We start from the raw sequence: 12,088 nt of genomic DNA, 5'->3' as shown, positions 1-12,088 counted from the left end.
AATAATTCATTCAGTAAAAATACACTAAAATACGGGGTGTTACAGAGAGAGAGACCACAGCTTGAGGGAGAAATGAGATGTTACTGAAAGAGCGGTGGCTTGAGGTGGCGGCAGATCATGGAGTGGCGCATGGGTGGCGGAAGGGTTGCTGGTCGGCATCATTAAGCTTCACCGACGTGTCACGGGGCTGCAAAACTAAGGCGGAGAAAAGTGGTTTTATTGCTCTGCTTCGGAGGTCAGAAACAGGGGACATGCAGTGGCTTGAATGGTGGCTTGGTGGTGTAGGGGCAGCGCGGTGAAGGAGTTCTTTGTTGCACCAAGGTTGAGCAAAAACTTCTGATGTGGTCTTGCTGGCCGTTGAGTTGTGGGGAAGAAACCGAGAGAGGGAGGAAGCGGGAAGGAGGCTCACGGTGGGGAGGTGTTTACGTTGTGCAAGAAGGAGTCGTGGTTGCTGTTTGCCGTGGCTGTGGGAGGTGGTTTCCAGTGTTGGCTTCTGTGAAGGAGCAAGGTAGCTCACGTCGGGATTGTGGTGGTTATTGGTTGTACGAAAAAGTGGTGCTGCACAGCCTCAGTTGGGCTTCTAATTGGCAACATGAAGGGTTGGACGGTGGCTTGCTGGCAGGAGGCGCATGACAGAGGTGGGATGCAGAGGTGGAGGGTAAAGGCGTTGGGCTGGGGTAGTGCTTGTGCGGCGAAGCTCACAGAAAGAGAGAGAGAGAGACGCCTGTCTTAGGTGAGAGAAAAATAAATAAAATAAAATGTGGGAGAGAGAGTAAAGGGGAGGAACAACCGTCGGTGGGTGTGGGGTGATGGGAAGTTGAACAAATTATGATGTACGTGGGAGGGGCTTGGGCAGTTGACAAAAATATGCTGGAAAGGTGTGGCCGTCCTTGTATGGGGTGTGTAGAGAGTGGGTTGGCATATTAAGGGTGTGCATAATCAAAGAAAGCTGGAAACTTAAGAGGAGGAAAGAATCGCGCGTAGAATTGATGCGTAGTTGCGTTGTGCTTTAACCTAAACAAGTTAAAAAATATATATATATATATATATTTATATTCTACCAAAATAAAAGAAAAATAATGTACGTGAGATTTATGCTGAGCCCGAGTGTTACACAGCTCATCCGAAATCTCTTTCGAAATAGATTCGAGAGATATACTGGGTTTTCAGTAAAATTATCACGAAATAGACGCTCGTGCCCTTGAATATGATTACACCGAATAAACTTACGGCGTTGGCGATTGAAACGATGCCTCGATGATTGTCTATCAGCCTCATCATTAAGAACAACATCTAACTCATCTTCAGATAATAAGTATGTGAGCAATTTGTGAAAGAATGTACGAGCCATTTGATGAAGGGAATGAGATATCACGGGAGACTGTTGAATTTCAGTTCTTTAAATCAAATGAGATTTGAGTTTGTGAGAATGTGAATCAAGCAGAATGCGTATTTATAGAGGACAAAGTTACCGTTGCATATAGGACAAAAAATGTTACCGTTTAAGAGAAAACAAAAAAAGTTACCGTTGGAGAAAAGACAAAAAATATTACCGTTGGAAGCAGGAGTTGAAGATGCTGTTGGAGGTAGGAGTTCAAAATGTTACTGTTAGAAAATGCACATATTAAAAAAAAAATTACTATTTTTATAATACGGATTTCGATTTGAAAAATAATACTATATTTGGTAGTCAAAATAGTATAAGTATTTTGGAGAATATGATATTTGAAAAGAAGATAATAAGACAAAAGAGTTAGTAGTTAAGATTGTAAATGAAAGTGAGAAAAAAAATAAAGAAAGAATAGAGAAATATTATTTAATAGAATAGAGATAGGGATGAGGAATGAGATGTAGAAGATTTTTGAAAGATGAGTAAAATTTAGAGAAAAAGTTTAGGGAATGTACTTTTTAGTTAAATTATAGGAAAAATTATGAAGAATCCAATGGGATGCTCTTAGGAGAGGTTTGGATTTAAAATCCACCTCAATTCATCTCATCTCATCATTACAATTTTTTTAAATCTCAAAATAACTTTCCTAAATTTTCACACAAAATATAATAAATAATTCAACTTTTATTCTATTATTCACAAATCATCTCAATCCATCTCAACTCATCTCTGAATCCAAACCTCTCCTTAAAGTTTAAACTGTTCAAATTTATGCACAATTTCTTTTAAAAAAATTAATAAATTCAAAACACACGTAAAAAAATTTATTTTTAATAACATGTCTCACTTTTTTTTAATAAGAATGCGGAACTTGTACATTTAAAGTATAACTAAAATTACTAATTTTACGAAAACTGGTCATTCTTCTTGGACTCAAGTCTCCAATTCATCTAACAAATAACCAAGGACAACAAAATCATGTCCTTTTATTCTAGAAAGCAATTTACAACACTTGATGGCTTCGATTGGAGGGAACTGGGTCATTGAGAATCATCGTTCATGCTATACCCTTGGTAGTAGCAGTTGTACAAAACTGAGGATGCAATTTACAAGATCTTGGTGGCCTCAAGATTTAGCTTCAGCAGTGAGTGTCAATCTGACACCATCTATGAATGAAATGGGGGAAATATTTAGGGTCTGAACTAGCTTGTCTATGTTCATGGATATGTCAGATGGGGACTTGACGCCTCGATCAACCTGAAGAATTATTTAGAGGAAAACAAAAATGTTAACATCGACTGGTACAAGGATAACAAATTCCCATAAAGTAAGACATCGAAAGGAAGCTGTTGCTTAGAAAAATGAGCAGAAAGAATTTCGCTTAAATGTGATTCCGACTGACAAATTATCATGAGCTAGAGACTGTAGTATCAAATGAAGAGCTGATGGGCAATGAAGATATACAAACCGATGATGCAGACACTGGCTTGATCAAGGAGATGTCGTATCCTCTGATATGTGCCACAGCCTCGGCCATTTGTAAACGGGATACCCTATCAGGTCCGCCAACATTTAGTAGCAATTGCATTTGCTTCGCCTCTGGTAGAAACATCATGAATGTTGAAGTCATCATCAAAGATGTGAGATACAGCATGTACAGAGAATACAGAGTACAGGCATCAGAGCAAATACATAAAAGCAGAAGGCTGGCAACATCCGCAAGTGCCATAAGTTTGGCAATGGGACTGGACATTTAGTCCATGTCGCTATTCTGGATCCAGGGGACAATATGTGAAAATTCATGATGTGTGTGCACTATGAGTCATAACGCATAAAGATTCCAGTATTATTGGGTTCTTTTCATAGACAGTGTAATAGAGGGCAACTTTGGTATTGTGATGCCTTGACCAAGTCCTTTTCATTGACAATGTATTAGAGAGCAACTTTGATGTTGTTTACCATCTATATCACCACCAGTATTTTAGCTCGGATACTATAAAATCGCACCTGACATCCATCTGCTTGTCAAAACTTGTATAATTGTCACAACGTCCTTGACATAAACTGGGCAGCGAAACTCATCATGAAAGAACTCCATCTTTTCTCCTTTGGAGAGAACACCATCAATCCACTGCATTAATTGGGTATTAGGTGTCAACTCATCAGTTAAATACAAGATAATAATAGTTTCCAAATTATTAATTCTGTTCTTTAACTTTTTTTTTATAAGTAAACAATAGTATTAATAAAGGATAAGCAAAGCCCAAGTCCACAAGATGGTATACAAAGGATAAACTTGCCAATTCCTCCCAAAAAAAATTTCCATATCCCTAATGACCAATACCACCCCCACACCCCCTCCCGAACAAAAAAAAAAAGCTCCTCTTTCTCACCGCCACAATAAAACCAGTCGCTTGAAAAGGCAATTACAAGATATAACTCTAAAGCTATATTATATGAACAGTAACCAATGTTTAAATTGTTATTATACCTGTATCCATACAATCAATTCTACCATATTTACCTCTCATGTTTTGTTATTACTTTTTCACTGGTAAGTTATAAGAACTTTCTATCAAATAAATAATCCTATACCTTAAACTTATCGCGTTGTCATCTCAGCCACAAAAATCTTACCAAATAGTGGACGGTGAAATTTAGTATTAAACACTAAATTTTATAAAAGTCAAAGAATACCCAAAAAATAAACTTAAAAAAGTCATAACTATTAAAGTATTAAACACAACTTGTTCTAGCATCCATGCAACCGAGATAAACCGATCATGTTACCTCAGAAAGCAATTTTTCAAAAGAGAAATCCTAAATGTACTTAAGAAAAACTTATAAAAAACTTATTTATTTATTTATTTTTTTTATATGTAGGAAAAAAAAAAAAACCTTAATTTTCCACATGTCAACTATTGATATGCTAAAGATTATGAAATTTGAAATTCAAAATTTGAATTTGAAAAGAAAACTGATAAAATGAGTTTTGTAAGTAAAAGTGTAAGTAAAATTGTAAATATATGTAGTACTATTCTGTTCAAAAACTTCCATCTATTGTTTAGGACAGTGAACTATTATTTTGGATAATTCTGACATCTCCATAACTATAAACCACAAAGACGTATGAGGTTCCAACATGCACAGTTTATGTATACAATGACAACTATTATGAGTAGATTTCACTGCCATAAATAACAAAGTCCATACTTGAAGAAAGAATGAAGCAGGTTTCAAACCTATATGTAAAAAACTATTTAGTGAAAAGAACAATGAAAGAACCTTAAAACACAGGCACTTGCTTAGAACATAGCAGTTTGCAACAAGCTGGAGTGAAAAGGCATATTTTATTCTTCCTCTTATTTATAGTTAGGCTACATGTACTAGTCTCTTATCAGATGCATTGGTTATCTAATAAACTTGCAGATATACAATATAAGGTCTGAATTGCGTGTACACACCTGAATTGGAAGAGATTTTGGAACAGGTGAGATTGTATGTGGCCCAAAAATGATACTGCTTCTCAGTATTGCAAAGTTCAAGCATTTTTCAGAAACATACTTCTCAGCTGCCACCTTAGATTCCCCATAAACATTCACAGGCACAGTTTCATCTTCTTCCTTGTAGAAGGACTTCACCCCTTCATAAACTGTTTGAGAACTTATATCATATACAATCTAGCCACAAAGCCAAGTGTAAATGCACAATGGAAAGATAAATGAATGAGAATCTGAGCATTGTTGCGATTCAAGCAAAACACAAAATAGAAAAAGCCCATGAGCTGTAGCTCAAAAGGCACTCCCTCCTCCACAAGGATCTGGTGAAGGGTAAGATCGTGGGTTTAAAACTCATGGGCGTTTCATTCTAGTAATGCAGGAGTGCTTACCTTGATCAGTTGACAATTGAATTAGAAGGGTACTAGTCTCTTTAAAATTTGATAACCAAGTCACAAGAGAAGATGGCACATTAATGGATATGGCAGCAGATGGATCCATTTCACAGGCACGAGGTGCAGAGAGTGCAGCACAATTCACAACCACATCAGGCTGGCATTTCAAAGATGATACACTTGTCAGCGCATACCAACACTGAATAAAATATTTTTCTCTTTTTTTTAAGAAACAGTATATTGGATTATTCAACATCTATGATAATTGGCAGCGGACGAAACTTTCAAGCATTTCAGATTTTCTGAGTTCTGGATAGGCAGTAACGGCTTACCTAGTTACTCCATATGCCATAACGAAAGACTTGATTATTCTCAACTACAAAATGAAAGGAAGATAGCAATCCTCTTATAAATTCAAGGACCTTATCCTAGTTTCCAAGCAACTTCTGATGGGGAAGAAGAAAAGTATAAATCAATAGAACCCATAATACAGTTCGCAGTTACAGGCACTTAAGAGTGTTTTTCTTTTCACGGGCCCTTTCGAACACAAAATGCAGCAATCGAATTTAATCAATCGTTCAAAGCCCAGAGATATTTTTATTCTTTTCTCTTAACATATAGATTCTGCTTAGCAAATTCACCAATCAAAATTACAATTTGTTATTCTGGGTGAAAACAGACCTGGCCAAATGTTTGTGAAATGGCTTCAAACCCTTGTCCGGTTTTGAGATCAACATGGAAAGCGAGCAAATAAGGAAGGGCATCAAGCAATGCCTGAGGGGGATTTGAGTGGTACGTGAATGCCAGATCAAATGGGTCACCTTGGATCTCTGAAAAGCCTTGCAATAGTTGTTGTCCCAAGTATCCCGTGCCTCCCACCACCAAAACTCTCTTCTTAACCATCTTCTCTGTATCTCCTTCTCTGGAAATGGTGGGGGGCGTTTAAGAGTGAATTTTTTCTTTTGAGTTTGTCGTGGGAGATCTCTGAGCAGGGAAGGAGTTCTCTATAGGATGCAGTTCTAAGATTCTCTGCTTTCGATAAATAGACGGGCTCTGTTAGCAATTTTTCTAGGCTGGGGTAGCTTACGAAGTTACTGTTTTCATTTTCATTCAGAGGACAGTCACTGCCCGCTGTTCCTCATGTGTCCGGAAGAGTGAAAACAGAGAGGTTAACGACACGGAAGGTTGTAATGGGAATAGAAGACTAAAATGTTAGGGTTACTAGGTAATGTCTAGTAGTAAGGTTATATATTTTTTTAATTTTTTTTTAATGATTAAGGATGTTAAAAAAATAGTTAAAATAAAATGATAAAAAAATAAAAATACTATAACTAGTAAATAAGTAGTAGATAGATAGTAAGCCTACCCATAGAAGTGACCAGGCACAGGAATGGACAAGTTGGATCGGGAATGTGTCTATTCCGAGTTTGGACTCGGGTTCTTGAGTTCTTTTGACATAGATTAGTATAACTATTAGTCCCGTTTAAAGATCGTTTAGATAGTAAAATGAGATGAGATAAAATGAAGTAAATATCTCACCTCTATATCCAAACGTGCCCTAAATGTTGAGATAAAATAACATATTGATTACATTTAAAGGTAACATAAATTCGCCCGTTACCCCTACAAGATGGTTAGGGTAATGGGTATCCCAATTTTTTTTTTTTAAATAAAAAATGTCTTTTATTTATTGAAAATAAGATTACAAACGTTTGTCAACCCAGGTGATATGAGAAATTACATCTAAAAAAGACTCACACTATAAACAAATGTCATCCACGTTCCAAGCATATTTTGTTAATCTATGTGCAGCTTCATTGCCTAACCGACCGGCATGTTTAACCTTGCAATTCCTGAATCTCTTCATTAGTTCTTGAGTTTCCTTTATAAGATTTCCCAACAGGGACCATGAATCTTCTTCCTCTTGTATTTGTTTTACAATTAATAATAAATCACTCTCCACTATTAGATCATAAATGCCCATATCCAAACATAATTATAGACCTCTAAATATTGCTAAAAGCTTAATCTCCTCTAGACCCAATGCTTCCTTTCATTTTTACTTGTAGCAATAAGCACACTTCCCTCTTCATCTCTTAGTATCACACTAGCACCCGTTGTTTTTTGGTCACTAAAGATGGCTCCATCAACATTCAACTTTAGAACTCCCTGTTGAGGTGGCTCCCATCAACATAATGAATATTTAGACGTTAAAGAACTGGACCTCAAGTCTCTATGAACTTTAAGAAATGCAAGAGCATGCTCTACTACATAATCTAGAGGTATATTTTTATTCTCATAAATCATCTGATTTTTTCTGTACCAGAGACCTCATACCATCATCAAATTTTTCTAGCTCCTATTTCCCACCTCTCCCTCTTATATATTGAGTCATCTCAATGAAAATTGTTTCTCTGGCAGCATCATATAGAAGTGATAAGTGTTTTCTCTAGCTCACTTCTAAAATAGAGCAAGAATATAATGCATGTTCAGTGTCTTCAATTGCTCCCCTGCAAAAATTACAGGAATCATCTGTGATCACTCTTCTTTTCAGCAAATTATTCTTTGTTGGCAATCCGTTATTGCAGGCTATCCAAGCAAATACTTTGGTCTTATGGGGAATCTGTAAATACCATAGGTCTTTCCAAACTCGCCTCGCCTTGCCTAGATGAATTAGAGCATTCTCCTTTTATTATATTTTTCTCCAATGTTCTGAATAATCTATAGGCACTCTGCACATTGAATTTTCCATTATTCTCATGGGTCTAGATTAGTTTATCTTCATATTCTCCTAGATTGAGATTAATCTTCAATATCTCAATGACAGCTTGTTGAGGTTAAAGATCTCTAACTTCTGCTATATTCCACCACTTGTATTATTGTTAATGAGACTGTTAGCTGATTCTTCTCAAATCAATTCTCTCTCATCACTCAAATTTTCTTTAATTCTTTTAACTCCAGGGATCCAATAGTCAGCCCAAATATTTATTGATTTTTCATTGCCCACCCTCCACATGCATCCTATATGAGTTTTTGTTTAGCTTCACAAATGTCTCTCCATGCAAAAGAGGGATTTTGATTCAATTTTGACTCATGGAAATTTAAATTGGCTTTGAAAATTCTATGGATAGAGAAAGATTCATCTTGCATAATTCTCTAACCTTATTTTGCTAGCAAAGCCAAATTGAAGGTTTTAAGATCCTTAAATCTCATCCCTCCTTTTGATTTTGAAACACACATTTTCTGACAGCTTACCAAATGAATCTTATGTTTATTTATTCTTTGACCCCACTAGAATTTTGACATCATACTTTCGCTCAGAATTTCCTGGTAGTTTAAAATAGCTTATTGAGTAGGTAAGTATGGATAATGCCAGTCTTGATAAGTAATTTTCTTCCCCCTTGTGATACAATTTCTCCTTCAAGTTTTTTAACTTACGCCATACCTTTTGTTTTATGTCTGAGAAAGCTTTACTCTTTGCTCGACCCACCACAGGAGGTCATTTAAAATATTTCTCATATTGTTGATGGGTTTTAACACCCCAGAAAGATAACAATGTCATTTACATTGTTGCTAAATACCATGGTTGTTAGAATGGGTAGCCCAATTCTAGTTAGAATGGGTAGCCCAATTCTAACATATGTGATTCGGAATAATAAAATTTAAGATGGATAATATTAATCTTTTTATTAATACAATTTTAGATTGGGCAAAAGATTTTATTTAAGGACAAAAAAATGTAATCAAGTTACATTTTCATTGTTATTATGTAAGATTTAAATAAATAAAAACAAATTGGTCACCTTATGGAGGGAAGGCATTCTCGCTTACTTCCTCATGCCCATCATACACACGACAGGGGTAGAGGTATTTTTATGAAGAATAATGTTAGGTACAAATTTTAAATAAACAAACTTCATGTAGACTCTTTGTAAAAAAGTGAGTCTCACTAAAAAATAATATTTTTTTTACACATTTTCAAGGGGTCTACGTTTTTATAAAATGATTGTGCGAAACTTGTCTATTTGGGACTTATACAAATTATTTCTCATTCAAGATTTGTAATTTTCATAATACTTTTAGAGACTTTTTTAAACCAAGATAGAAAATTTTGTTATTAAAGAAAATTAACTATACAATGGGCAATGCCCTACAGACACCCTAATACATAATATACAATATATAAATTCAAGAGTAATGTTACTTATCATCCATTTTATCATTATTCCCCCATTATCTGATGACACATTAAAAAATATTGAGATAGTTATAATAAAAATTATGATGAATATAATTTTTCTAAATTAAAATTGAATCACAAAATAATACCGAATAATTAGTCTAGTCTTCTAACTAACTACCATAAAAATAATTATTGGCGCAATTTATTAATCGAGTTGCTTGAGATGTCTATTGTGAAAGTTCCATACTAATGAGATGTGTTCTGAGTCTAAAGATGGTACTTAAAAGATCTTTAATTCATATAATAATAGATAAAGAATTTTTCTACTCATCATCCTACACATTACACTTATTTTTATTTATTTTTATTTTATTTTTCTTAAATTAATTAAGTTTTTCTACTCATCATACATACACCAAATGTAACAGTCCTCTAGAATTTTAATGGTGAAATTTCTATAGGCTTTAGGAAACTCGAAAAAATACTGTAAGTTTTCACGATTCGAGCAATTATATAGGTTTTAGTATATGAGCATAATTAGAGGTATTACTCACCATGGTGCAAGAAGTGAGATTTAAATTATTTGAAATAGTTAGAACTGTCAAAATGATGGTCTGCGCCGTTAGACTCAGTTGATTATTTAGAATTTTATGGCGCAATAACCCATTTTAATATTTTCAGGCGGAACGCCTATTCGAAACTGTGTTTTTATTTTTAGGGGCACTTCGAAGTTGAATTTCGGTAAACGATTTTTATTGTAAGTTAATATTGATATTTATGATTTTTTAGTACTAAGTTTATTATTCATTTTTTCGAAATGAATAGTATTAGATACTTGGCACCATGTGGAATGTTTAATGGATGAAATCAAGGTGTGAGATCTTACAACTTAAGCAAATCATATTCCATCCGACTAATCAAATTGTGTCAAACCAAAGAGAACTCAAAAGAATGATGGAAACCGAAATCTTAAACAGTTTTATCTAAACCATAAAGTTGACCTCCAAAACTTTAATGAATCAGTTTCTAGAATTGTATTTAATCATTTGATTAAATTACTTCTACATGCTATTAATTCTTCAAATTTGTGTTAGAACATCATTATCCAACCTTGTATATTTGATTGGGCCAAGAGAAATCGAATTTGGGCTTGATAGCAATCCAAACTTGAGGCCCATTCAATTTAGGCCCATTAAGGCCCACGAATTTGACCACCTTAATATTGATTTTGTCTAAGATATTTCACCCTCCATATGGCTGATCAGATTTGTTCAAGAGGACCTAGAAGGTTCTTGAAATGAATGGCTAAAGGACCACCTCACTCTTTCAATTCTACACTCCACCTAGAGAAAATATCTTGAGCTAATTTTTGTATATTTTATTGGAAGAAAAGATCAACACACAAACTTCATTCCAGGCTTATCATCTTCCATAACTTGTATAAAAATCCCTACATCCCATTCGAACAAAAATCATCTCTCATTTACACTTGGCTTTGTTAGAACACAAAACATACTCTCGAGCAGTTTTTCTGAACTCTTTTGTATGCCTGATTAGAAGTTTTTTTATGTATTTTTTCACAAACTTGCCTCATGCAAGTTGTTTCGTTTTTAGTCTAGTTTACGTGAATATCTTATTTCTTCTATTTGGAGATCCTTTGGTTGGTCAAAAGTTGTTCAAACTTCAGAAAGGTCATTCTAGGCGATAAACTGGAGAATATATTATATTTTAGAGTTTTTGGCCAAGCTAATGAATAGATCTTGGTCTAAAATTTCTATAGAGTATTGTTAACATGGGTGTATGATTATTAGTTGAGGATTTATTGCATGATTAAAAGTTTTGGTGAAAGATTTTCCTAGATTTAGAAACTTCGAATCTGGAAGAGGAAAAACAGTTTCTTTTTTTAGAAAGTTTAAACATTTTTATGGTATAATCTTATTCCAAAGGCTTTGATATTTTTATTTGAGGATCCTAAGCCTCTTATATACATGTTAGAATATTGTTTTGAAGATATTTTATGTTAGTTTCAAAGAGATGAAATTTTATGCAATGAGATATTTGGATGGGCCAAGTGATGATGTTCTTGGCTAAATTCATGTTTTGGTTGATTTTTAACAATGTGATCTTGAGTTTAAAGCTTAGATATGTTTTAGGACACATTTCTAAGTCATGTGATATTTTAGTTTGAAGATCACATATATTTTAAGTCATGGATCAAGAGGTTGATCTAAGTAAGCTAGAAACAAAAATCTGATTTTGAACTTAGAAGAAAAACCGAAAAGTTCAAGTATGGTTTTAGTGATTTTGATGACTTTTGTTCATGATTTAAAAATGATTATTCTTACGATTATATTATGAGGAGAAAAATTTTGGTTTAATAATAAATTTTGAAATTTGAAAGAATTGGAACAAAAATCAAAGGAAATAGCCTATGTAAGTTTCAGTCCCTATAGGGTTTTAGTAGTTATGTTTAGTTTTAAATTTTTCTAAATTGATATTTGAGTTTAGAACAAAATTTAGATGAGGTATGTAAATTTTGGTGGTTTTTTGAGTTAAGATACAAAATCCTTAAGTTATGGATAAAATTGTCATTTTTTCATATATAGAGGGTAAAATGGTACTT

The 12,088-nt window shown here is 34.3% G+C and overlaps 1 protein-coding gene across 1 annotated transcript; it reads right to left on the bottom strand.

Moving 5' to 3' along the window:
* Window positions 1-2,217: 2,217 nt before the first annotated feature.
* On the bottom strand, window positions 2,218-6,435 carry LOC121241158 (methionine adenosyltransferase 2 subunit beta). Its single transcript, XM_041138810.1, has 6 exons — window positions 5,964-6,435; window positions 5,280-5,439; window positions 4,855-5,042; window positions 3,398-3,521; window positions 2,859-2,989; window positions 2,218-2,647 (listed from the first exon to the last, which is right to left on the bottom strand). The coding sequence occupies exons 1-6, from the start codon at window positions 6,183-6,185 to the stop codon at window positions 2,516-2,518; spliced, it is 957 nt and encodes a 318-aa protein (XP_040994744.1). The 5' UTR covers window positions 6,186-6,435; the 3' UTR covers window positions 2,218-2,515.
* Between the last annotated feature and the right edge of the window lie 5,653 nt (window positions 6,436-12,088).

This window comes from Juglans microcarpa x Juglans regia, chromosome 1D, assembly GCF_004785595.1.
Source record: "Juglans microcarpa x Juglans regia isolate MS1-56 chromosome 1D, Jm3101_v1.0, whole genome shotgun sequence".
NCBI lineage: Eukaryota > Viridiplantae > Streptophyta > Magnoliopsida > Fagales > Juglandaceae > Juglans > Juglans microcarpa x Juglans regia.
Note: the sequence above shows the minus strand (reverse complement) of the source record. Positions and strands in the feature narration are given on the sequence as shown.